Raw genomic sequence first — 24,280 nt, forward strand, 5'->3', positions numbered from 1 at the left:
CTTGAGAAGAGTTTGCTTGATGAACACAGCTGCACCATTATTTGGGGCATATATATTTATGATTATTATGTCTTGTTGGTGTATGGTTCCCTTGAGCAGTATGAAGTGTCCTTCTTTATCCCTTTTGATTAACTTTGGCTTGAAATCTATTTTATTAGATATGAGTATGTACACTCCTGCTTGTTTCCGCATTCCATATGAGTGGTATGATTTTTCCCAACCTTTCACCTTCAGTCTATGAATATCTTTTTCTATCAGATGCGTCTCCTGTAGGCAGCATATTGTTGGGTCTTCTTTTGTGATCCATTCTACTAGCCCATGTCTCTTAATTGGTGAATTTAAGCCATTAACATTTAGGGTTATTATTGAGATATGATTTGTTCTTCCAGCCATATTTGTTTGTTGATGTTTCTAAACCTGATTTGTTATCCTCTTTGACTATTTTCCCCCCTTTACTGTCCTATCTCCCATTGTTGGTTTTCAATGTTATTTTCCATTTCCTCTTCCTGTAATGTTTTGCCAAGGATTTTTTGAAGAAATGGTTTTCTAGCTGCGAATTCTTTTAACTTTTGTTTATCGTGGAAGGTTTTAATTTCATCTTCTATCCTGAAGCTTAATTTCGCCGGATACACGATTCTTGGTTGGAACCCATTTTCTTTCAGTGTTTGAAATATGTTATTCCAGGATCTTCTAGCTTTCAGAGTCTGTATTGAGAGATCAGCTGTTATCCTGATTGGTTTGCCCCTAAATGTAATCTGCTTTCTTTCTCTTGCAGCTTTTAAAATTCTCTCCTTATTCTGTATGTTGGACATCTTCATTATAATGTGTCTAGGTGTGGATCTCTTATGATTTTGCACATTCGGCGTCCTGTAGGCTTCTAGGATTTGTGATTCTGTCTCATTCTTCAAGTCTGGGAAGTTTTCTTGTATAATCTCACTGAATAGTCTGTTTATTCCTTTAGTTTGGAGCTCTGTGCCTTCCTGTATCCCAATGACTCTTAAATTTGGTCTTTTGATATTGTCCCATAATTCTTGGATGTTCTGCTCATGGTTTCTTAGCAGACTTGATGAGCTGTCTATGTTCTTTTCCAGTTGAAATACTTTGTCTTCATTGTCTGATGTTCTCTCTTCTAAGTGATCTAATCTGCTGGTAGTATTCTCAATTGAGTTTTTAAGTTGGTTTAATGATTCCTGCATTTCTAGGATTTCAATTTGTTTGTTTTTTATTACCTCTATCTCCCTGTGAAATTGATCTTTTACTTCCTGGATTTGTTTGTCAATGTGATCTTTCATTGTCTGATTTTGCTGTCTCATGTCTTCCTTGAGACTCCATATCATCTGAAGCATATATATCCTGTACTCTTTATCTGACATTCCGTCTGTTGCAGCTATTATCTCTTCTAAAGTTGAGTTGACCTGCATTGCTTGTGGTCCTTTCTTCCCTTGTCTTTTCCTACTGCTCGCATTTCTTTCTGCTTGGTGCAACTGTTGTGTTTTTGAAATTTACCCTCTATTTGTTTATATTGCTCTTGTATAGTTGGGAAGTCTCCCTTGCAGGGCGGGTAGTGGCTGTGCTCCTCCTCTAATTAGGGTGGTCTGTCTACCACGCTAATTGGTCGCAGGTCTGCCCCCACTGCAGGCACTGGTGGCTGTTCTGCTCTGACCCCACTCCAATTGTGGTAACGTAACTACCACGCCCTGGGGTCGTTGGTCCTGATCTGGATGTGGGTGGCGGCTCTGCTGTGCCCCCACTCCAATTGGTGTGACGTGTCTACCATGCTGGCAGACCTCTAGGCCGGTGGGTCACAGTTCTGCACAGCCCCCACTCCCAATGGGGGTACCTGACTACCTCTCCAATGGGTCGCTGAGCCCCCTCCGGACCCGGGCGGCGACCCTGCTCCACCCCCACTCCAACCAGTGTGACACGACTGCCTCAGTGTTACGTGTCCACCACGTTGGCAAGCTACCTGGCCTGTCTTGCCAGTGGGTCGCTGGTCCTATTCTAGGCGTGGGCGGCTTCTCTCTTCAGCCCCAGCTGCATTTGGGGTTTCATGATACCATGCCGGCGGGTCACTTGGCCTGCTCTGGGCACAGGTGGAAGCTCCACTCTGCCCCCACAGCATCCAGCAGGACCCTGGCCGAGAAGCAGTCACCACCGGTTCCCTAGCCTTGGGCCAAAGCAGCTTAGGTATCAAGAACCCCGCCTTTCCGATCCCGATACACTCTCCGCTGGGAGCTGGCTCCAGTGAGCGACCCCCACGGGCTCCCCAGCCCCAGGCCAAAACTGTCCCGGGAGTCAGAACCCAGTCGCCCCAAGCTCAGCGCATGCTCCACTCGGAGCTGGCCTTCACAGGCAGTCTCTGCAGATTCCTCAGACCTGGGCCCGGTTAGCCCCGGGAACCCAAGTCCCGGGAACCCAAGTCCCGCTGCTCAGTGCCCGGCTCACGCCTTGCCAGGCACGAGCCTCCAAGAGTATTCTCCACAAGATCCCTAGTCCTGATCCTGAGCAAGAAATCTGTCTGCTAGACGCAGGCAAATACCAGCCTGAGTTCACCTGTTCTGTAGCTGAATGAGTTGAGATCAGCAGAACAATGGGATGATTACATCATCTCTCAGAGATGGCGGCCGCCATCCTCCTCAGTGGTCAGACCGGTGGCTGGAACCACCGCTTCTCTCCTCTGTCTCAAAACCGGAACTCAGCACCAAGCGCTGCCGATGTATCACTGGTGGGAGCCCCCCGAATCCGTATCGCTGTTCTCCCTCTCCTCGCTGTTCTCCCGCTCCAGCACCCTGCCGATCCCCAGCGCGCGCCACAGACAACCAGCCGCGGAGCGATCGGGCTATGCGACCCTCCGTGCGGAGAAATGGAGCTCCCACAGCCGAACCTCGCACGATGGAAACCTGTCCATTGGATTCTGCAGCGCCTCAATTTCACTGAAAATTCCCAACAAGAAATCCTTCAGCTGTTTCATATCGTCTTTCACTGGCTCAGTGACGCGGCACACTGGGGTGATGCACTCCCTTCGCCGCCATCTTCCCTTCCTTCTAGTTGGTAGTCTTTTGATGGCTTCTTCTATTTCCTCAATTGATATTGGTCTGTTTAGGTTGTGTATATCCTCCTGACTCAATCTGGGCAGATCATATGACTTAAGAAATTTATCTATGCCTTCACTATCTTCTATTTTAATGGAGTATAAGGATTCAAAATAATTTCTAATTATCTTCTGTATTTCTGAAGTGTCTGTTGTGATATTGCCTTTTTCATCCCGTGTGCTAGTAATTTGAGTTCTCTCTCTTCTTCTCTTTGTTAGCATGGCTAAGGGTCTGTCGATCTTATTTTTTCAAAGAACCAATTTTTAGTTTTGTCAATTTTTTCAATTGTTTCTTTTGTTTCAATTTCATTGATTTCAGCTCTGATTTTATTTATTTTATTTATTTATTTATTTATTTTTTTAAAGAGAGAGTGAGAGAGAGGGGAGCACAGAGAGAGAGAGAGAGAGAGAGAATTTTAACATTTATTTATTTTTTCTTAGTTCTCGGCGGACACAACATCTTTGTTGGTATGTGGTGCTGCTGAGGATCGAACCCGGGCCGCACGCATGCTAGGCGAGCGCGCTACCGCTTGAGCCACATCCCCAGCCCCAGCTCTGATTTTAATTATTTCTTGCCTTCTACTTCTTTTGCTGTTGTTTTGCTCTTCTTTTTCTAGGATTTTGAGATGAAGTGTGAGATCATTTATTTGTTGTTTTTTGCTTTTTTTAAGGAATGAACTCCAAGCAATGAATTTTCCTCTTAGAACTGCTTTCATTGTGTCCCATACATTCTGATATGTTGTGTCTGTGTTTTCATTTATCTCTAAGAATTTTTTAATTTCCTCCTTGATGTCTTCTATAACCCATTGATCATTCAGTAACCTATTGTTCATTCTCCAAGTGATGCATGATTTTTCCTTCCTTCTTTTATCATTGATTTCCAGTTTCATTCCATTATGATCAGATTGGATGCATGGTATTATCTCTACTCCTTTATAATTTTTAAGAGTTGCCCTATGACATAATATATGATCTATTTTTGAGATGGATCCATGTGCTGCTGAGATGTTGGATGGTATATTCTATGTATGTCAATTAAGTCTATGTTATTAATTGTATTATTGAATTCTATAGTTTCTTTATTCAACTTTTCTTTGGAAGATCTGTCCAGTGGTGAGAGAGGTGTGATGAAGTCTCCCATAATTATTATATGGTGGTCTATTAGACTCTTGAACTTGAGAAGAGTTTGTTTGATGAACATAGCTACACCATTGTTTGGGGCATATATATTTATGATTGTTATGTCTTGTTGGTGTATGGTTCCCTTGAGCAGTATGTAGTGTCCCTCTTTATCCCTTTTGATTATCTTTGGCTTGAAATCTATTTTATTTGATATGAATATGGATACTCCTGCTTATTTCCGAAGTCCATATGAGTGATATGATTTTTCCCAACCTTTCACCTTCAGTCTATATATGTCTTTTCCTATCAAATGCGTCTCCTGTAGGCAGCATATTGTTGGATCTTTTATTGATCCATTCTACTAGCCTGTGTCTCTTAATTGGTGAGTTTAAGGCATTAACATTTAAGGTTATTATTGAGATCTGGTTTGTTCTTCCAGCCATATTTGTTTATTTATGTTACTTAACATGTTTTGTTTTTCCTCTTTGATTATTTTTTCCCTTTACTGTACTACCTCCCACTGTTGGTTTTCATTGTTATTTTCTATTTCCTCTTTTTGTAATGTTTTGCCGAGGATGTTTTGAAGAGATGGTTTTCTAGCTGCAAATGCTTTTAACTTTTGTTTATCGTGGAGGGTTTTAATTTCATCTTCCATCCTAAAACTTAATTTCGCTGGATACACAATTCTTGGTTGGAACCCATTTTCTTTCAGTGTTTGAAATATGTTGTTCCAGGATCTTCTAGCTTTCAGAGTCTGTGTTGAAAGATCAGCTGTTATCCTGATTGGTTTGTCCCTAAATGTAACCTGCTTCCTTTCTCTTGTAGCTTTTAAAATTCTCTCCTTATTTTATATGTTGGGCATCTTCATTATAATGTGTCTAGGTGTGGATCTCTTATGATTTTGCACATTCGGCGTCCTGTAGGCTTCTAGGATTTGGGATTCTGTCTCATTCTTCAAGTCTGGGAAGTTTTCTCGTATTATTTCGTTGAACAGATTACTCATTCCTTTGGTTTGGACCTCTATACCTTCCTGTATGCCAATGACTCTTAAGTTTGGTCTCTTTATGTTATCCCATATTTCTTGGATGTTCTACTCATGGTTTCTTGACAGTCTTGCTGAGCTGTCTATGTTTTTTTCAAGTTGAAATACTTTGTCTTCATTGTCTGATGTTCTATCTTCTAAGTGTTCTACTCTGATGGTAGTATTCTCATTTGAGTTTTTAAGTTGGTTTATTGCTTCCTGCATTTCTAGGATTTCTGTTTGTTTGTTTTTTTATAACCTCTATCTCCCTGTATAGTTGATCTTTTGCTTCTTGGATTTGTTTATGTAATTCATTCTCGAAGTGATCTTTCATTGTCTGATTTCGCTGTCTAATGTCTTCCTTGAGACTCCAGATCATCTGAAGCATGTATATCCTGAATTCTTTATCTGACATTCCATCTGCTGCAGATATTACCTCTTCTATAGTTGCGTTGACCTGCATTGCTGTGGTCCTTTCTTGTCTTTTCATACTGCTCGCGTTTCTTTCTGCTTGGTGAAACTGTTGTGTTATTGAAATTTTCCCCTATATATTTATATTGCTCTTGTATAGTTGCAAAGTCTCCCTTGCAGGCGTGGGCGGCAGCTGTGGGGTGATCTGTCTATCATGCCGGCAGGCTGTTGGGCCCCTTCTCCGGGTCGCGCAGTCTGCCTACCTTGTGGGCGGCAGCTGGGCCCTTCCTCCAATTGGGGTGATGTGTGTACCACGCCGGCGGGCCGCTGGGCGTGTTCTGCCGGTCGGTCGCAGGTCTGCCTACCTTGCAGGCACAGGCGGCAGCTCTCAAAATTCAAATTCTTAATCACTCACTGCTCCTCTGCAATGTAGGCATCAAATACCTTGAGCCAAGAGTCTGAACTATGAAAGAATCAGAGCATGCCTAGAGATCAACTAAGAATTTAGGAAACATGAAGAAAAATGAGGTAAGCTAGTGCCTGCTCCTAGAGAGCTTTGGATGTCATGTTAAATAAAAATGTATTGCAACACAATTCATTGACTCATTTCTTGAATGCTTAGTACTAGGGACAGGTAAATAGAGTAGACTTAGTTCCTGTCCTTGGGACACTTAAGATCCAAGGGGGAGTCAAAGGCACAGTGTTAATAAGATTCATGGGTAGCTTTCAGTGTTGCATCATTTGGCTTTGATGAGACATTCTCTAGAAATATTTAAACCAGAAATGTATTACTCATCATGGTGTTGCACTAACTTTGCAAAATGGCTCACGATTGCTTACCTTCTCGGAATAATGAGCCATAAGTGTTCTTGGATGACTGAACGAAGAATCTGTCATACTGAAGTTTGTGAAGAGCTGGTAGATATGATCCATCTCTAGGAGGCAAGGGTAGAAATAATTTAAAAGATTCTTGGGCATCATAGTGTCTTCAATGAACTTTTTATTCTTTAGTGTCATGTTTAGTGCACACTGCAAGTCTTATAGCAGGTGCTGAAAGTTTGTTTTTGGTGGTGCTAGAGATTGAACCCAGGGCCTCAAGGATATTAGGCAAGTGCTTTACCACTAAGCTACATCCCCAGCCCTGAAGAAATATTTTTTAAAATTAATAAATGGGAAAAGAAATAGATACTTGGTGCCTGGCTTCAAAGAGCTTGTGACTTCTAAAAGGAATCCATGTACCATTTAGAGGTGAATACCAATATAAGGTAGCTTGACTTGAAAGGATCCAGACATTAGTGCATAGAGCTGCAGCTGGAGAATTAGCAGACAGTTGTGGTGCTTGTAGAATACTTTCTTCAGATAAATAATTTTTGCTGGCCTCAATAGGTTCTAATCAGAGACCCATGCAGTGACATACACCTATAGTCTCAGCTACTTGGGAGGCTGAGACAGCAGGATCGTTAAATTCATGGTCAGCCTATGCGTGATGTAAGATCCTGTCCCAAAATAAAATGGACTGGGGATATAGCTCAGAGGTGGAACACTTGCCTAGCATACACAAGGCCCAAGGGGTGGAGGGAGGGGCAGAGACAGTAATTAATTACAGTAAGTAATTACATCCCAAATCTGTAAGGTAAGACTTTAGGAAGTTTTAAAAATCGGCACCTGCTATAAGACTTGTGCTCTATACATCCTACACTGCCAGAGGTTTTCTGGACAGCCATGCACACACATTTCTCATACCTTATAGATATGAAGGGACAGAAGATAAGTTTTCTCGTATACTATATGTATGTACAGAGTGCATGTGTGTATCTATTTATCGATATATCACCCAGAAAGAGAGGGAAAGAGAGAGAGAAGTGTGTGTTTGGTTTTTTGTTTGTTTACCAATTCACAAAGTACCCAGAAAGTCTTCTTTCACTGAATCTTGTAGGTATGTTAGTGAATGAAGTGCAAGCAATGGTGTAAGACTGTAAACCCAGGAACTTTGAGGCTGGAGCCAGAGGATCACAAATTTGGGGCCAGCCTCAGCAACTTAGCAAGACTTAGTGACACCTGTCTCAAAATGAAAAATAAAAAAGGACTGGGAATGTAGCTCAGTGATAAAATGCCCCTGGGTTCAATTCTCAGTACCCTATCTGCGCCCCGCCCCACCAAAAAAAAAAAAAAGAAGAAAAAAAAAAGAAACCAAGTTAATGCAACTTTTTAAAAATATTTATTTTTATTTGTAGTTGGACACAATACTTTTCTTTTTATTTATTTATATGTGGTGTGAGGATCGAACCCAGGGCCTCGCATGCGCTAGGCGAATGATCTACCACTGAGCTACAACCCTCAGCCCAAGTTAATGTAACTTTTAAAAAATAAAAGTTACATTATTTCTCAAGTATGGGCTCACTTTTTTGAGAACTTGGTTTTATAGAATTGTGATATAGTATTCAGAATAACTGAGTTTTAAAATTTTCTAAAGTCTTATCTTATGGACTTAGGTTGTAATCGATTTTTTTTTCTCTCCTGGGCTTTGTGCATGCTAGACAAGTGTTCTAACTCTGAGCTATATCCCCAACCCTTTTTATTTTGAGACAGGGTCTTGCTAAGTTGCCTAGGCTGGCCATGAATTTAAAGATTCTCATGCCTTAGCCTCCCAAGTGAAAGGGAAAACCTCTGGCATTGTAGCTATGAATGATGCTGGTTAATTAGGCATGTTGCCAGTTTTGTTTTCCGTGGAATGCTGTCTTTCTCAGTATGCTACTTCTGACTTCTGGATTCTCAAGTTGCTGTAGTTTTTCTCAAGGATATACACCTGTATCTCATACTAGGCACTTTTATAAAGGAGTTAATGATAAGGAGTTGTCTTTCCTAGGTATGAAGCAGAAGAACTGATGAATGTTAAAATTAAACTTGATCTACAGATCAAAAGCTAATTTGGGCTGCTTTCAGGGATTCAGTAGAAAAAAGGGTCATATAATTGGCAGTTATCTTTGCATAAGTACCCAATTTTTCAAAATGGCTAATATTTGCTAATATCCAAATTGAAAGAGGCATAATTTTTACTAGGAGAATAGATACTATGAAGTATCTATTGTTGAAGATGCAAACCTTGAATTCATGTATCTTAAAAACATTTTTAAGAGGAAGCAAAAGCTAAACCTGTGTCCCCTTCCTCAAGTGCTAAGGAACAGGAAAGACATAAAAATTAGAAAGCTGAATAAATTCATTTTAGCCACCAGAGCAAAGTGAGGGACGAGGTATAATAGCCGGAGAGACCATAGAAACAGCATTACTGCTTGCTCCTGGTCAGCTGTGATGAGACCATTGACAAATCAAATATCCAGGCCTTGGTAAAACCATCTACATTTTCTCAGCAAAACCATTATCTGAGTTTTCTCAATTTATATAAGCCCCTCCCCTTCTATCACCTATCTAAAGGCTAAGAAATAATACATTCTGCAGATTTTAGTTTTATTTTCTCTATTTTTTCTTATTACCCTCATCTCAGGGGTCTTTCAGAATATTTTTAACAACCATAGATAGAATTTCAGAGCTGAATAGAAGCCTATCATTACTCCATTACTCAACTTTTTTTTTTAAATTCCAATTTGCATCCACAATTTTTGGGTTTTTTAGTACTGGGGATGGAACCCCGGGGTACTCTACTACTGAGCTACATATGCAGCCTTTTTTATTTTTTATTTTTTTGTTTTGAGACAGGCTCTCACTAAATTGCCCAGGCTGGCCTTGAACTGTCAATCCCCGGCCTCAGCCTTGCTGGGATTATGCATGTACTACTGTGCCCTGCGGCTCCAACAGTTATTACCCTCACTAGTTTGCTTGTTGTTCAGCATGATATTGCTTTTTCAGAAGCACTGTTTACTGCTGTAACTAACCCTCTCATTTACAACCAAGTAAAGCTCCCACATGTCCTGGCCTCAGGTGTTACACAATCTTTGTTTGACAGCAGAATGACCTTATGTTGTTCCTTGAAGTTCCCTCTAACAGATTCCACCCTTCTTGACACCATGCCCCCCAACCTTGATCTAGATGAATTTGTGCAGACCCAAAATGTGTGCACTCCGGCCACAAGGCAGAATGCTATGGTACATGAGCAGAAAACATCGATTTACTCAAACTCCCCTGTGACATGTAATACAAGCGGGACCTTAAGTTGATGGCAGGACTGAGATGAGAATCTGTTTCTCAGTTTCAAGTCTAGGGTTCTTTCCATTGCTTCCATGCTAAAGATGGAGGTCCAAGGTAGTGTTTACATTCCCAGGCACTGAATTGCCAACCTGCATAAAGGGAAGCTAACACTATCTTGTTCTCTGAAGCTTCATGTAGCTCTTGGTGTCTTAATTGAAAACATAGGATGCATAGGTATTTGGGGGAGTCATGGTATTCACCCCCCTCCCCCTATCAATAGGTAAGGTGTGTTAAGCAGAATTTTTAGGGATATATATATATATCCTATATATAATATTTATTCTCTCTTGCCTGGACATTTTATTTAGGATGCTAGTCTTGGGATATGAAATGTCGCTTCTTTATGTGTAACTACCTAACTCACAAGATTCGACGGAAGAATTTGAAGTCATCAGCACTGTATACAAATTAACTGGCACGAGTGCTCTAGTAGCTTTAGACAAATCACTTACCTTTAGCTACACAATGAATGGACATTGCGCCTAAAGGCCACTGGAAGAGTGAAGCAAAGCTTTTGTTCATGGTCCCACAAGTGATTTATGATGCCTAAGCAAACTCTTCCTTTTCTGTGGTTTCTGTGGTTTCCCCAAACTGCCCACTATTTTCATTGATAAGGAATTGCTTGTGTTTATGCTTAAAGGGTAAAATAATGAATGTTTTAATGTTATTATTAAATGTCTAGTTTTAAAATGAGATGCTTTCTGGGATTTTGCCATACAACCTCTCTGGAACCCTCTGGAACTTCCAGATTGTCACTCTGCATCTTTCTTGCTCAGGTCTTTCAAATAAAATCTATTCCCTCTCCTGTCAAACTCCTGTTAAGTCTTCAAAGTGTAGCTTTGTAGTCCACTGCCAACTCTTCAAGGTCTTTTCTCATTCTCTCAGGAAATCTTACCTTCTGTTGCGTCATTTTATTTAGAGTTTTATTAGAATACTTTCTGCTCCAAATTGCAATGAATTGTTTTAAAGTCCTGTCTCCTTCCCTTAACAGTTTCTCTAGGCTATCTCTCCCTGGCAGTGGTGGGGAACTATTTTATTCATCTTTGTAAGATCCACAGAAGCAGCTGGGTGTGGTGATACACACTTATAATTCCAGCTTCTCAGGAGACTGAGACATGAGGATTGCAAGTTTGAGGCCAGCCTGGGCAACTTAGCAAGGACCTGTCTTAAGATTAAAAAAAAAAAAAAAAACTTTAAATCAGTGGTAGAGTACCCCTAGGTTCAATTCCAGGAAAAAGAAGGACTCATAGGAGACCCTTAATATATTTTTTACAAATATTGTTGCTCTGACATTGGAATATGCCATTTGCATACCTCAGTGACACATGGATGATGACAGATATGGATATATGGATTTCTTTTCATTTGTTGGAATGTGTCAGGTCTTCTGGGTAGATGTTAGGCAGATGTCAGCAGTTTAGGCTATAGTACATTTGTGATCATCCATTATGTCCTGTGGCAGTCATGTTTTCCCAAGCAAACACCATCAAAATCAATCAATCAAGGGATGATCTAGGCATGGTGGTGCATGCCTGTAATTCAATTGATTTGGGAGACTGAGGCAGGAGGATTTTAAGTTCAAGGCCAGCCTTAGCGATTAATAAAGTCCCAGTAAGACCCTAGCTCAAAACAAAAAATAAAAAGACTGGAAATGTAGCTCAGTGGTAAAACAACTCTGGTTCCAATAATAGATTAAAACTAAAACTAAAATAAAACAAAACAATAAGATTAAAGAAGGGGATGAACTTCCTTCATTTGGTTCTAAGAGGAAATTCTTGTCATTAAGGCAGACTGAACTGGAAACTTCTGCTGTTGTAGCAAAAAGATACAGAAAACAGCAATTCACTATTTACTGTGTCAGGAAAGAAAACCTGCTTACCTCCTGGTAACAGTCTGGGACTAGACCAATTGTTTGCTGGGCTGACATCCTATTTATAAGTTTTAAGGCTTAAGGAGGGAGGAAAAAATCACTAGTTTTTCTCCAGCTTTGTAATTTGAGATTTCTGGGTCTCAAATCTTTTAAGATATTATTTATTTTCTTAATAATAATAATAATCCTTCAAGCAGATAGTTTGGATGTGGTAATTATGTAGCAATTCCTTACAACTGCCAATTAGAAAGCAATACCAAAATGGAGAAGGTGTTTCTTTGGTCTTTAAATTTCCCACGTGCATGATAAAAGCAAAGTTATGTATTTAGAAAAGAATGGACTTCTTATCTTGTGCATTTCTTCCTTTAATAGAACAGATGGGAGAAAGGGTTATTCCCCCTCCCCCACTGTGCTGAAGCTAGACCCCAGGACCCCTGGAACATGCCAGGCAAGCCTTCTACCACCAAGCTATATCACCAGCCCTCTTATGTATTCTTGATTCCTTCCTTCACAAAACCACAGCCCCTTTTCTCTGTATAAATCATCCCTGTTCTTGTCATGAGAGATTAGGCTGTGTCCATGTGGACTGGGAACTCTTCTACCCGGCTCTGCCCACTTATTAACATTAACCCTTAGAGCCACAGATAAGTGTCAGGAGGAAAAGTAAACACGGCAAGACAGAAATCTAACATCATACGTTTTCTTCCAGTTGGCCTCCTGCAGCTCTGTCATATTTTATGGCTATCTTAAGTTTCTTTAATATCAAATCTGAGCAAGTCCTTGTTATAGATTTAGGATAGATGGTTATGTAAAGATGAACTAAAAATTTTTTTTAACATGCAAAATTCTATAGTGTGATTTTGTTTTTTGGGTTTTTGTTTTGTTTTGTTTTGTTTTGGTACGGGAAATTGAACCAAGGGGCACTTAACCCCTGAGCCACATCTCCAAGTCCTTTTAATATTTTATTTACAGACAGGGTTTCGCTAAATTGTTAAGGCTGGCTTTGAGCTCATGGTCCTCCTGCCTTAGCTTCTGAGCTGCTGGGAACTGCCTGGCTCTATAATGTGTTTTAATAGAGCTATTGAATTAAACACCTTGCATTTTGCTAGCCACAATATTTCAACCACTGCAAGTATTATTATGGCATAGGTCTGTCCTAACCCAACCTCTCTATGAGACAAAGCACAGTTTTTTTGCTTACAGCAGCGAGGGAGACCACCTCTCAGACTTTTGCCAGTGCCTTGGAGAAAGGAAGCCAAAGTCAGAATTTTTTGAGAAATAAAACTACATTACCAACTCTCTCATATATTCTTGATTCCTTCCCTTCACAGCCTTTTGATTTAGGCAGGTCTTTCATAGTGAGCGCCTTTGATTAGGATTGAGTAAGGATCACACTATTGCAGTCCAGTATTGCTGGAATCAGGAAGGTGAGGGGTTTGAAAGAAGGATTTATAGAACCACAGTGCATCAACTAACAGTTGACACTTTCTTTTTCTTTTTTTTTAAAAAATTTTTAAGTCATAGATGACACTTTATATGAAAGAGTTGTTGAGTCTTTCAGGAAGTAAATAATCATTATTTGCCTGGGCAGGACACTCTCCCCCACCCCACGACTCCCCCCCCCCGTTCCCCCCCCCCCAAAAAAGTTCATGCTAATGATGCTAATGGAGGCAGGAGTAGTATTATAGTTATTATAATGTGGACAATAAGATATGATGTCCATTCTTGGCATCTAAGCTAACTGTGAGGTAAAAGTTTTAATCCTCCAGTCTACTTAGATGACTTAATCTTATAACATGACCTGAAGATTTGAATTTTTTTACAACTCCTTGTATTTGTAGCAATTTGAAACATCTTTTTTTTTTTGACATTTCAGCATTACTGTGCAATCATAAATTAGTATTTCTTGTTTGGAGAGAGAATAGGACTATTTCCCAAATGAATGTCTATCTACTCACCAGTGCCCTGCACCGAGTCAGGTCAGCCCAGAGGGGGCAGCAGAGGGAGACTAAAGTCAACCCTAGATTATTTAAAACAACAGTCCAACATTTGGGGGCAATTTTTAAGAAACAACTAAAGATGAAATGACGGTGCCAAGTGTTTCCCCAGAGATGAAAATCTTAGGAAGAAGGTGGGAAATTGCCATCTTTTAGAAGCACCAGCTCTGTCTTCAGATCCCCTATCTCTTTCCCTTTAAAATGGAAGCAGGGAAATCATGTGGGATTGCCTGTAAACTCCCTTTCAGATTCTCTCTTAACCCAGTTCCTTGCATAGGATGAAAATTCCACCAGAGGCCTCTGACTTCCGTGTTCTCTTTGCACAGATACAGTCACAATTTCTGAGAATTGGAAGAGGAGGGGGTTCTGGGCCAGGAGGAGTGCTTAGCCAGGAAGAGGCTATCTGGGGGTGAAGCAGGGAGGATGCTTAACATTTGAAAGGAGTGTGAACACTGTATTTACATTTAAATTAAAATGGAAACTTCTTATAGGTTATGTTTCTGGAAGGTGTGTGTGGCGCATCTGCTGAGGTCTATTGTTTATTCATGCTGTAAATCCTTTGAAATGTGTTAAAATGCTTCCCACTCATTATAGAGCTCCTGCCACCCCTGGATTACGACTTTGATGTCACCAATCCCGCTTCAAAGGGTTCTTTCTGGGCTATTAATCACAGTTTAGCCTCTGAAGATATCGCCAGAGAAAACATTTGGACATCTTTGTGCTAGACTCGCTAAAACTTTGAAATCTCGAGCATCTTGCATATGCACAAATTGCAGCATTTCCTTTCTTTGACAACTTTTTATTTTGCTTCAGAATCAAATGACACTGTGGGTAAAAATGCAAACAAATCTCTTCACACACTTGGTCTGATAAAGGGTAGGTGGTAGCCAGGAGGGGAGAAGAGAGTCTGAGAGGACATTCTGAGCCTTCAAAGGTAAAAGCAGCAGCACCCTTCATTTATTCTCTCTCTCTCTCTCTCTCTCTCTCTCTCTCTCTCTTCTTTTTTATTTGACTACTCGGTGAGATTCTCTGGCCTTCTCTTGCTTTCTATTCTTGCTTTGAGATCTATGTCAATTGATCACAACAAATAGTTGTATATAGATTGAATATCCCTTATCCAAAATGCTTGGGACCAGACATGTTTAAGATTTTGAATGTTTATTTTTTTAACTTGTGAATATTTGCATATGCATAATGAGATACCTTGGGCATGGGACCCAAGTCTAAAGACAAAATTCATTCATGTTTCACAAAACCTCATTCAAATGGTGTGGAGGTAATTTTATATTATGTATGTATATTTGTATGTCACATATACTTATATAATAATAAATTTATACTGATATATATCTAGGTATTAATATGAATGATATAAATATAGTGATATATATGTATTCATATATATATATAAACATATTCTACATTATATAAACATCTAATGTAGAATATGTTTATATGTTTATGATGAATATTTTACATATGTACATATATTTGTGTGTGTATATGTGTGTATATGTGTGTGTGTGTGTGTGTGTGTGTATGTGTGCGTGTGTGAGTGTATGGTGCAAGGGATTGAATCCAGAGTCTTGCACATGCTAGGCAAACACTCTACCTTTTGAATTCCAACCCCACCCTCTTTTTTACACAATAAATTTAAATAATTTTGTGCATGGGACTCAGTGGTAGAACCCATGCTTAACATTTGCCAGGCCCTGGTCTCAATCCCTGGCATCAGTAACAATAATAATAATCTCAACAACAACTTTGTGCATGGAACAAAGTTTAAGAGGGCAGATTCTCAACTTGTAGCATCAGATCAGCCTCAAAAATTTCAGGTTTAGGAGCATATGAATTTTGGAATTTCAGATTAGGTATGTTTGACCTACACTATTAGAGCATATTCTTTTTTCTATCATATTTCTTCACACTTTCTATTTCACTTCTTTATTAAGTCTCCCAGTGTTTTATAAAACTTATGTTAATTACATTTGCATGTTTTTCTTTTGTTCTGAGGGCCTCAGCCATGAAACTAGGATGGCTGAGGAGAAAAGTCTTTTTTCCTCCCCTACAGGACCCTTACTACTTCATCTGAGAATCAGTGCCCCTGTCTCAAATCTTCACAGTGGCCTTCCCTGTCAGCATCTTAATGGGAAAATTCCCACCAGCATCTTTTTTCTCCATATTCATATTCATATCATTCAATGAGTAGCCAGGCTCTGTTTTTTTTTTTTTTTGGTAGTAAAAATCACACAGCATGAAATCTCCCTTCCTAGCGTATTATTGAGTGTGCAATATCCTTAACCACATGTGTGTTGTTGTAAGCAGGTCTCTAAAACCTGCATGAATGTACTCTGTACTCAGCACACATCAATTCCCATTTCCTCTCGCCTTAGCCCCTGGCAGTCAGCATTCTATTCTCAGTTTTTGCGAGTTTGACGACCTCATATACCTCATCTGAGTGGAGTCATGAAATATTTGTTCTTCTGTGATGGGTTTATTTCACTGAAATAAATCTAAAGCTTTCAGATTTATCCATGTTTAACAGATGACAGTATTTCCTTCTTTTTTAAGACTGAATAATATTCCATTGTATGTATATGCCACATTTTCCTCTATCCATTCATTCATCTGATAAGGAACACTTATTTGTTTCCACCTCTGCATAATAGTGAATAATGGTGCAATGCATATGAAGTGTGAATCTCTCTTCAAGATCCTGTTCTCAATGATTTGAGATAAATATTCAAGTGAGATTTCTGGATGATTTGGTAGATCTCTTATTAAATTTTGAAAAACTGCCATAGTATGTTTTCTAAACCAATAGTGTAAAAGGTTCATTTTTTTCCCCACACCTTCAACATTTATAATTTTCTATTTTTTAAGCTTTATTTTTATAACTGGCTATCTTAACAGCCACAATGTAATATTTCATTGTGAATTGATTTTAATTTCCCTAGTATTAGGATATTGAACATCTTTTCACATACCTTTGAGGCCATATATGCTTTCTGTGGAGATATGTCTATGCAATTCCTTTGCCCATATTTTGATTGGGTTACCTTTTTTTTTTTTTTTTGCTATTGAATTGTAGGTGTGCCTATGTCTTTTGAATATTTACCCCAATCTGATATGTGGCTTGCAAATGTTTTCTCCCACCCTGTAGATTTTGCTTTGGCTGCACAAAAGCATTGCTTTCATGTAGCCTAACTCTTCTATTGTTGCTTGCGCTGTTAGTGTCATACCCAAAATCTCATCGCCAAGACCAGTGTCATGAGGCTTCTCTTCTTTATTTTCTTCTAGGAGTTTTATTGTGTCCAGCCTCATGCTTAAGTCTTTAATTCATTTTTAATTTATTTCTGTGTATAATATAAGAATTCATTTTCATTCTTTAGCATGCAGACTACAGTCTCAGCACCCTTGTCAAGGATCATAGATATGTGGTCATAGATATGTGAGTTTATTTCTGGGCACTCTGTTTCATTGGTCTATGTGTCTGTCTTTATGCTAGTACCATACTGTGTTGATTACTATTGCTTTGTAATGTGTTTTGAAGTCAGGAAATGTGAAGCCTCCAGTTTTTATCTTTCTCAAGATCATTTCAGCTTTTGAGACCCTTTGTGGTTCCAAAAAAATTGGGGGAATTTTTTTCTCTATTTCTGCAAAAATATCATTGAAGTTTTGATAGGGATCATATTGAATTTGCAGTTTGATTAAATTTATGCTTAAGTATTATATTCTTTTTTATGTTATTGTAAATTTAATTATTTTCTTAATTTTTTTCATTTAGTCTATTGTTATTGTAGAGCAATATGACTGATTTTTGTAGGCTGATTTTCTATAAAGCATATTTGTTAAATTCATTTATTAGTGCTGACATTATCTTCTTTTTTTTTAAAGGTGTTTCTGTCTCTGTTTTTTTTTTTAATATCTTTATTTTATTTTTATGTGGTGTTGAGGACTGAACCCAGCACCCTGCGCATGCCAGGCCATATGCTATACCGCCTGAGCCATATCCCCAGCCACATTATCTTCTTAATGTGGACTCTTCAGGGTTTCCATAAGATTATGCTATCTATGATGACATAATCTTGAATAATTTTACTTATTTTCTGATTTAGGTGATTTTCTTGTCTAATTCTTCTAGTGAGGACTTCTAGTATTTTGTTAAATAGAAATAGTGAGTGTACTACTTTAGACCTTCCTGATCTTAGAAGAAAAGCTGGCACTTTTTCACTGTTGAGCATGATATTAGGTGTAGGCTTTTCATACATATTCTTTATTTGTTGAAGTAATTTCCTTCTATGTTTGTAAATTAGATACTTTTTGTTGCTTGTAAAACTAATGTAAATGCAATTTATTTTATAAATTATTTAAAATTACTTACAGTCTAAAGGTAATTATTATAATTGATATAATTGATGTTACAAAATTCAAATTTTTTCAAATAGATCATTTGAAAAGTTTTTTTAAAAAAGATAAAAACACAAAGGGAGAATTCACTCATGATCGAGTTTCCTTAACTTTTCCTTCAATTTAAGTTTTTTATCTTTTTTTTTTGCTCAGGTAATTTGGCCCAGTCAAGAGCCAAGATAATAGCAGCCTCAAGATCTTTGCCTCCGCATTTCAGTTCTGGGAGAGCTAAGGTGAGCAGAAAATTCACACCAATGATGTGTGGGTGTGGGGGAGAGCGGTTGTTCCTACCCTGCAGAGAAAGCTGCCGTGGATGGCATTAGTTCCCTTCATTCAGCCCGCTGTCTGGGCGGTCTGGTAGTATGGTAGAGAGTTTGAATCTATATGGGAAATCAGGTATTAGGAAATTTGAAAAAAAAAAAAAAAGAACCTCATAGAATCTATATGATTCTGATTCTCAGAAAGACCACTTAAGATACAAGATAATGACAATTGAAAATAAAATCCACCTTGAAAGAGATAAAACACATGTCCTTGAGACTATCATCAGCCTGCAGAGGAGGATAACAGAGATAAAATAAAATCTGGAGGAAAAAAATCTAACTCTTTCCTATTGTTCTACTCTGCTCTCTGAAACATGAGTTGTATACTTTGTCTGGTTGTGTGTGTGTAAGGGGTTAGAGGGTTCATAAATATCCAGCTGTAAAGTATGTTTTTTTTTTTTTTTTTTTTTTAACAATTCTGCCCTACCAGCTAATGGTTAGCCAGGATATCCACGGCTGCCTGGTTGATATTCATTGCATATACAGTAATCCCCCTGATTTATGGTTTAGCTTTCCATGATTTCAGTTACTTTTAGTTAACCATGGTCAAAAAACATGAAATGGAGTATTCAGAAATGAACAATTCATAAGTGTTAAATTGTGCACCATTCTAAGCAGTAGGCCATCCCTCTTGGTTCTGCTCAGGATGTGAATCATCCCTTGGTCCAATGTTTCCATACAGTATGTTCTACTTGCACATTAGGTATTTGGTAGTTACCTCAGTTATCAGATCAATTGTCATGGTATCACAGTAATTGAATCAGGATTTGTGTTCAAGTAACCTTTATTTTAACCTAATAGCTCCAAAGCATGAGTAGTGGGATGTTTGTAATTTGAATATGCCCAGACCAGTGTCATGAGGCTTCTCTTGAAGCTGTAAAATACTTCCTTTAAGTGAAAAGACAGGAGTAATCATTTTTTAAAGTATATTGTCATAATTACTCAATTTTATTATTAATTATGGGTTTGTTATAGTTTGGATATGAGGTATCCCCCAAAAGCTCATGTGTGAGAAAATGCAAGAAGGTTCAGAGGAGAAATGGTTGGGTTATGAGAGCCTTAACCAATTAGTGAATTAATCACCTAATGGGATTAATTGGGTGGTAGTTGAAAGCAGGTAGGGTGTGGCTGGAGGAGGTGAGCATTGGGGTTCTGGCTTTGGGGTATATATTTGTGTCCGGCAAGTGGAGCTCTGGCTCTGCTTTCTCATCATCATGTGAGCTGCTTCCCTCTGCCACGCTCTTCCACCATGATGTTCAGCTTCACCTTGAATCCTGAGGAATGGAGCCTGCTGTCCATGGACTGAGACTTCTGAAACTGTGAGCCCCTAGTAAAACTTTTTCTCCTCTACAGTGACTAGATCTTTTAGTCACAGCAATGAAAAAGCTGACTAAAACAGGTTTAAATCTCTAAATGTGTCTAATAAATAAATTAAACTTAATCATAGTTTTGTATGTATAGGAAAAAGCATGATGTATGGGTTGTGGTAATATCTACAGTTTCAGGCATTCATTGGGGGGTTTTTGTATACATCCCCCAATGGTCAGAGAAGACTATGTATTAACCCCCAAAATAGTTACCTTGATAGAGAAAGATACAGGTCACATCTCTGAATTTCCTTATTTTTCACATAAAATATTAATTTTAATAAAGAATAAGCAATTCAACCACACATAATACTGTTGAATATTCTCCCTAAATTAATATAGATATATTTACGTATGTATATATTTATCCTTACTTTTCCTGAGAATAAAAGACTTACTTGCACATAGCAGGAAATCAAGAGATTTTTGTTAATAATAATTTTTGTACCCACATTGCTATTCTGATCCATTTTTATGTTCTACTTTTCAACCTTGCTACTTCATGAAAGAATATTATGTAACAGGGATTATGTGGACCCCTAGAAAGGACTTACATAATCTGAGTCATATCCTGTGCAGGACCAAGAAGGATGGCAATCTATTTATAATGGTGCACAATTGAAAACTTGTGAATTGTTTATTTCTGGAACTTTCTATTTCATATTTTTGAAACATGGAGGGGTTCTCAGAGTCTCCTGATCTTACACTTAAACTTTTGTTCATATTAAATGCAGCCAATTCTCAGTATTTCTGAAAGTCCTAGTCTGTAAGTTACTGCAGTCACTGAATCAGCAAACACTGACCCCATTGCTCCTTGGAAAAATAGAGGGTGAGGTTTCTGAGAGACACTGGTCAGAGTCAACAGGTCAATGCGTAATCTCATTTTCTATGTTTTGGTTTAATGCTATCTTCTTTATTATATACTTATGGTAAATAATTAATTATATCCAGCATTTCTTTTTTTAATATTTATTTTTTAATTGTAGTTGGACATAATATCTCCATTTATTTTTATGTGGTACTGAGGATCAAACCCAGAGCCTCCCACATGCTAGGCAAGCACTCTACCACTGAGCCACAATTCCAGTCCCGATATCCAACATTTCTTTATGTAAAAGAGCACTTCTATTGCAGCATTTGTGTCATGGAACTCAGCCAACTGCACAAAAACTCATGCCCAAGTAAAGCTCAAGGAACACGTACCTTTTTCCATGAGGCACCACGCAATCTTACTGTGCTTAGGAATGGTGAACAGGTGCTTCCATATTATACCTCGGGGGTCATTTCAAACAGCACCAACAAAACACAAATAAATGCAGAAGTGAGGCAGTTAAAAAGACATCAAAATTAGACATTCATTTATAGGAGCAGAGCTAAAACAAAAAAGGCTGAGCATCACCCTCTTTGATTTTAGTTGGAAACATGCATCTGGAGACTCAAAGTTTTTACTGCTTTGTGAGCATTGACTTATGGGGGTTACAAATCAATGTTAGCAAGGGGGCAAATTTGCAATTATAGAATGCACAAGAGATGAAGATGGACTGAAATGGGGTGGTTTTTGTTTATATGTTTATTTTGGAGTTATTGGCTGCCACCAGATTTTAAAAGAGATCATGACGCAAAAAGATTAAAGATTCCTGTACAGTATTCCTCTAGCCCAGATTCCCCTCTTTTCCCACATTTGATTTTTGACTGCGGGAGCCTGCCAGGACATTTCCCCTACCTTCCAAACCATCCAACTGTGTTTTCTCTCTTCCTGCACTATCCGCTGCTCTTCAGGCCCTGCCCAGATGAGAAGCATGCCTTCTAGGATATTTACATCATTAAAATAACAATAACATTATTATTATGTATAGGTAAGATGAAAATGACCATAGATTCATTTTTACTTGGAAAGGAAGTAAGTTGGAAGTTCAAATGAAGGCATCCCAAAATATGAAGGGCAATAATAATTTTAAAAACAACCTCTGATTGTCTTTATCTTATCCTTATCCAAGATAAAAGAGCAAAAAGCAGCCCTCGATGAAGCTGTGCTCTGTAAGGGAGAAAAAGTAATATCTTTTCCTCATTCGTCATAAGGTACACAACTGAGACCCTCATGACAAAGACAGATTGCTGAGAAAAAAACATGCACATTTATTTAATGTGAGTTTTACATGACAGAGAGCCTTCAGAAATGAAGTCCCAAAGCAACAATCTATATGTTTTTACAGAAAGTTGTGCAGAGGTATCATTGGAAGGCAAAAAGGTTGACTTGTGCTAATATACTAGGGGCAATTTATTTAGATCCTTCTTGGTGTCCCTGTGTGACATTGTTTCCTTCTGGTATAAGATAAGACACTGGTCATATGAAGGCCTTAGGGAAGACCGTGAGAGAGTGACCTTTATGGACTGCTTCAGAAAAGAAAAGCAAAAAACAAGGAGTAGCCTTCCTGTTTCTGCTCTTCCAAGCCAAGGTGCCATGTCCTGGTGGGGGGAGGGGTGTCCTGAGCCCAACCAGCTCCAACACAGGCAGCATGACTGCTCAGGCCTGTTTGCAATACCAGGCTTGCTTTCCTGTTCAGGGCCACAGGGGCTTTTGAGAGGGGTGATGCTGTAGGCACCCTTCTTAAGGGATGAATATATCACTTGGTAGCAGTAAAAATTCTTGACAAAAGGCCTTGTCAGGAAGATAATAAGTCTAAGCACTTCTGAGGTTTCAGAATGCAAATAGTGAGCACTTACTGAGACCTGGAGAAATTTTTTCAGGTTTTCTTTTTATTTTTTTGCCGAGATCTGGATGATTTACGGGACTTTTGGAGTCTATGTCTTTATCCTAGAGTAAATTCAGTTGACAGATGAGGCAAATCTTTTTAATAATACTATGCTTTAGACTTTGATTTTATAAGTTATATCAAACCACATAACTTGGTGGTATATAATGTTGAATGTTTGAGAAGTCACATTTAGGAATCAGAACTGCTAGTCTGCAAGACTCTGGAAAACTTACCCCAAATCTTCGAAATCTCTCAGTCTTCCTTTTCTCATATGTAGAATGGGACTAATAGCAGAACTTACTTCATATTGTCATTTTGAGAGTTCACTGACGTAATGTAGGTAAAGCGTTTAGTACAGGACAATGATCTCATACAGGGTTCACTCAATGCATGTTTTATTTCTCAAGTTTTGGTTGGCATCCCTGGAAACCTGCTCAGCTGTCATGGCTGGGGACCTGCAACACAATGTGCAAAGCTTATTCGTGGAACTTGGCTCCATTCACAAGGACTAGGCAGGACATTTGCCCTCTGGGCTAAAAAGTGAGCTTGCTCAGCTCCAGATGATTTATGTTATTGTGTAAATCAGTTTTATAGGAAGAAAGTGTCCTGAGTTAGGCAGACAGTGGTTTTATCTAGAATGTCCCTTTTACTGATTGTTTTAAGATTGGTTCCCTCTTTCGGATCCACTCTGTGTTCAGGAGAACCTTATGACTATGTAAATATACAAGAGACCTTTCATCAACCCGAGACTTATCTGAATTCTTAAATTAGAAAATATCTCAACGACTTATTATTTCTTCAGTAAAACACAGTGCTGAGTATGTAGGTGATGAATTACAGACAAACATTAGCATTTCCAGGTTATAGGTAACCAAGAACAGGTTTTCATTTCCTTTCCAAGAGTTACTCTATATGCGAAAGCAAGGACCGTCCTTTTGAAACAGAGTGGTGAGACTCAGATCCTACTTGCTGGGGCCTCCCTCCTGTCCATACCACCAGTTTTACAACTTTAGAAGTGCAAATTGGTGCTGCATTCTGTTTTTTTCTTCCCCCCTCTCCCCATTTTGCCACAGGTTACAAATCTGTGCTGAGCTAGAAAATAATATCTGCAATTCCTTTTAAACTGTGTCCCAGTAGCTGGGCCTGGTGGCATACATCTGTAGTCCCAGTTAATCTGGAGGCTGAGGCAGGAGGATCACTTGAACCCACAAGTTCAAGGCCAGCCTGCTGGCCCAAACAAGCTAACAAAATTGTGACTTGGCCATCAAGCATTTCTGGTCACTAAGCTCTTAAATTCTTGAATGCCAATGGTCTACTGTACCTTCTGAAGGGGGTAACAGGTCCACCCCTCACCACCTACGCAGGTTCAGGGAGGATCTCTAAATAAAAGGAAGTTGTTGGGGGCTGGGGATATAGCTCAGTAGGTAGAGTGCTTGCTTCACATGCACAGGCCCTGGGTTCAATCCCCAGCACTACACAAACACACACACACACACACACAAAAAAAAAAAAAAAAAAAGTGGTTTGGGGAAATTCCAGAGAGAGAGAGAGAGAGAGAGAGAGAGAGAGAGAGAGAGAGAGAGAGAGAGAAAGAAAGAGAGTGTGTGTAGGTCCGGTGACCGTCCTTGAATTCTCATAGAGAATAACTCTTGGAAAGGAAATGAAAACCTGTTCTTGTGTGTAAGCAGGGTGAGGGGAGAAAATACAGA

The 24,280-nt window shown here is 39.0% G+C and overlaps 1 protein-coding gene across 9 annotated transcripts in view; it reads left to right on the forward strand.

Annotated features, from left to right (window-relative positions):
- Window positions 1-24,280, forward strand: part of Myo3b (myosin IIIB) — a 505,529-nt gene that overhangs the window by 237,118 nt on the left and 244,131 nt on the right. For all 9 annotated transcript variants that reach the window (XM_078017569.1, XM_078017565.1, XM_078017563.1 and 6 more), the window contains one exon: window positions 18,279-18,358. In XM_078017569.1, the coding sequence (XP_077873695.1) occupies window positions 18,279-18,358 (80 nt within the window). The remainder of the gene's footprint in view (window positions 1-18,278; window positions 18,359-24,280) is intronic.

The sequence above is a fragment of the Ictidomys tridecemlineatus genome, chromosome 7 (assembly GCF_052094955.1).
Source record: "Ictidomys tridecemlineatus isolate mIctTri1 chromosome 7, mIctTri1.hap1, whole genome shotgun sequence".
NCBI classification, from domain to species: Eukaryota; Metazoa; Chordata; class Mammalia; order Rodentia; family Sciuridae; genus Ictidomys; species Ictidomys tridecemlineatus.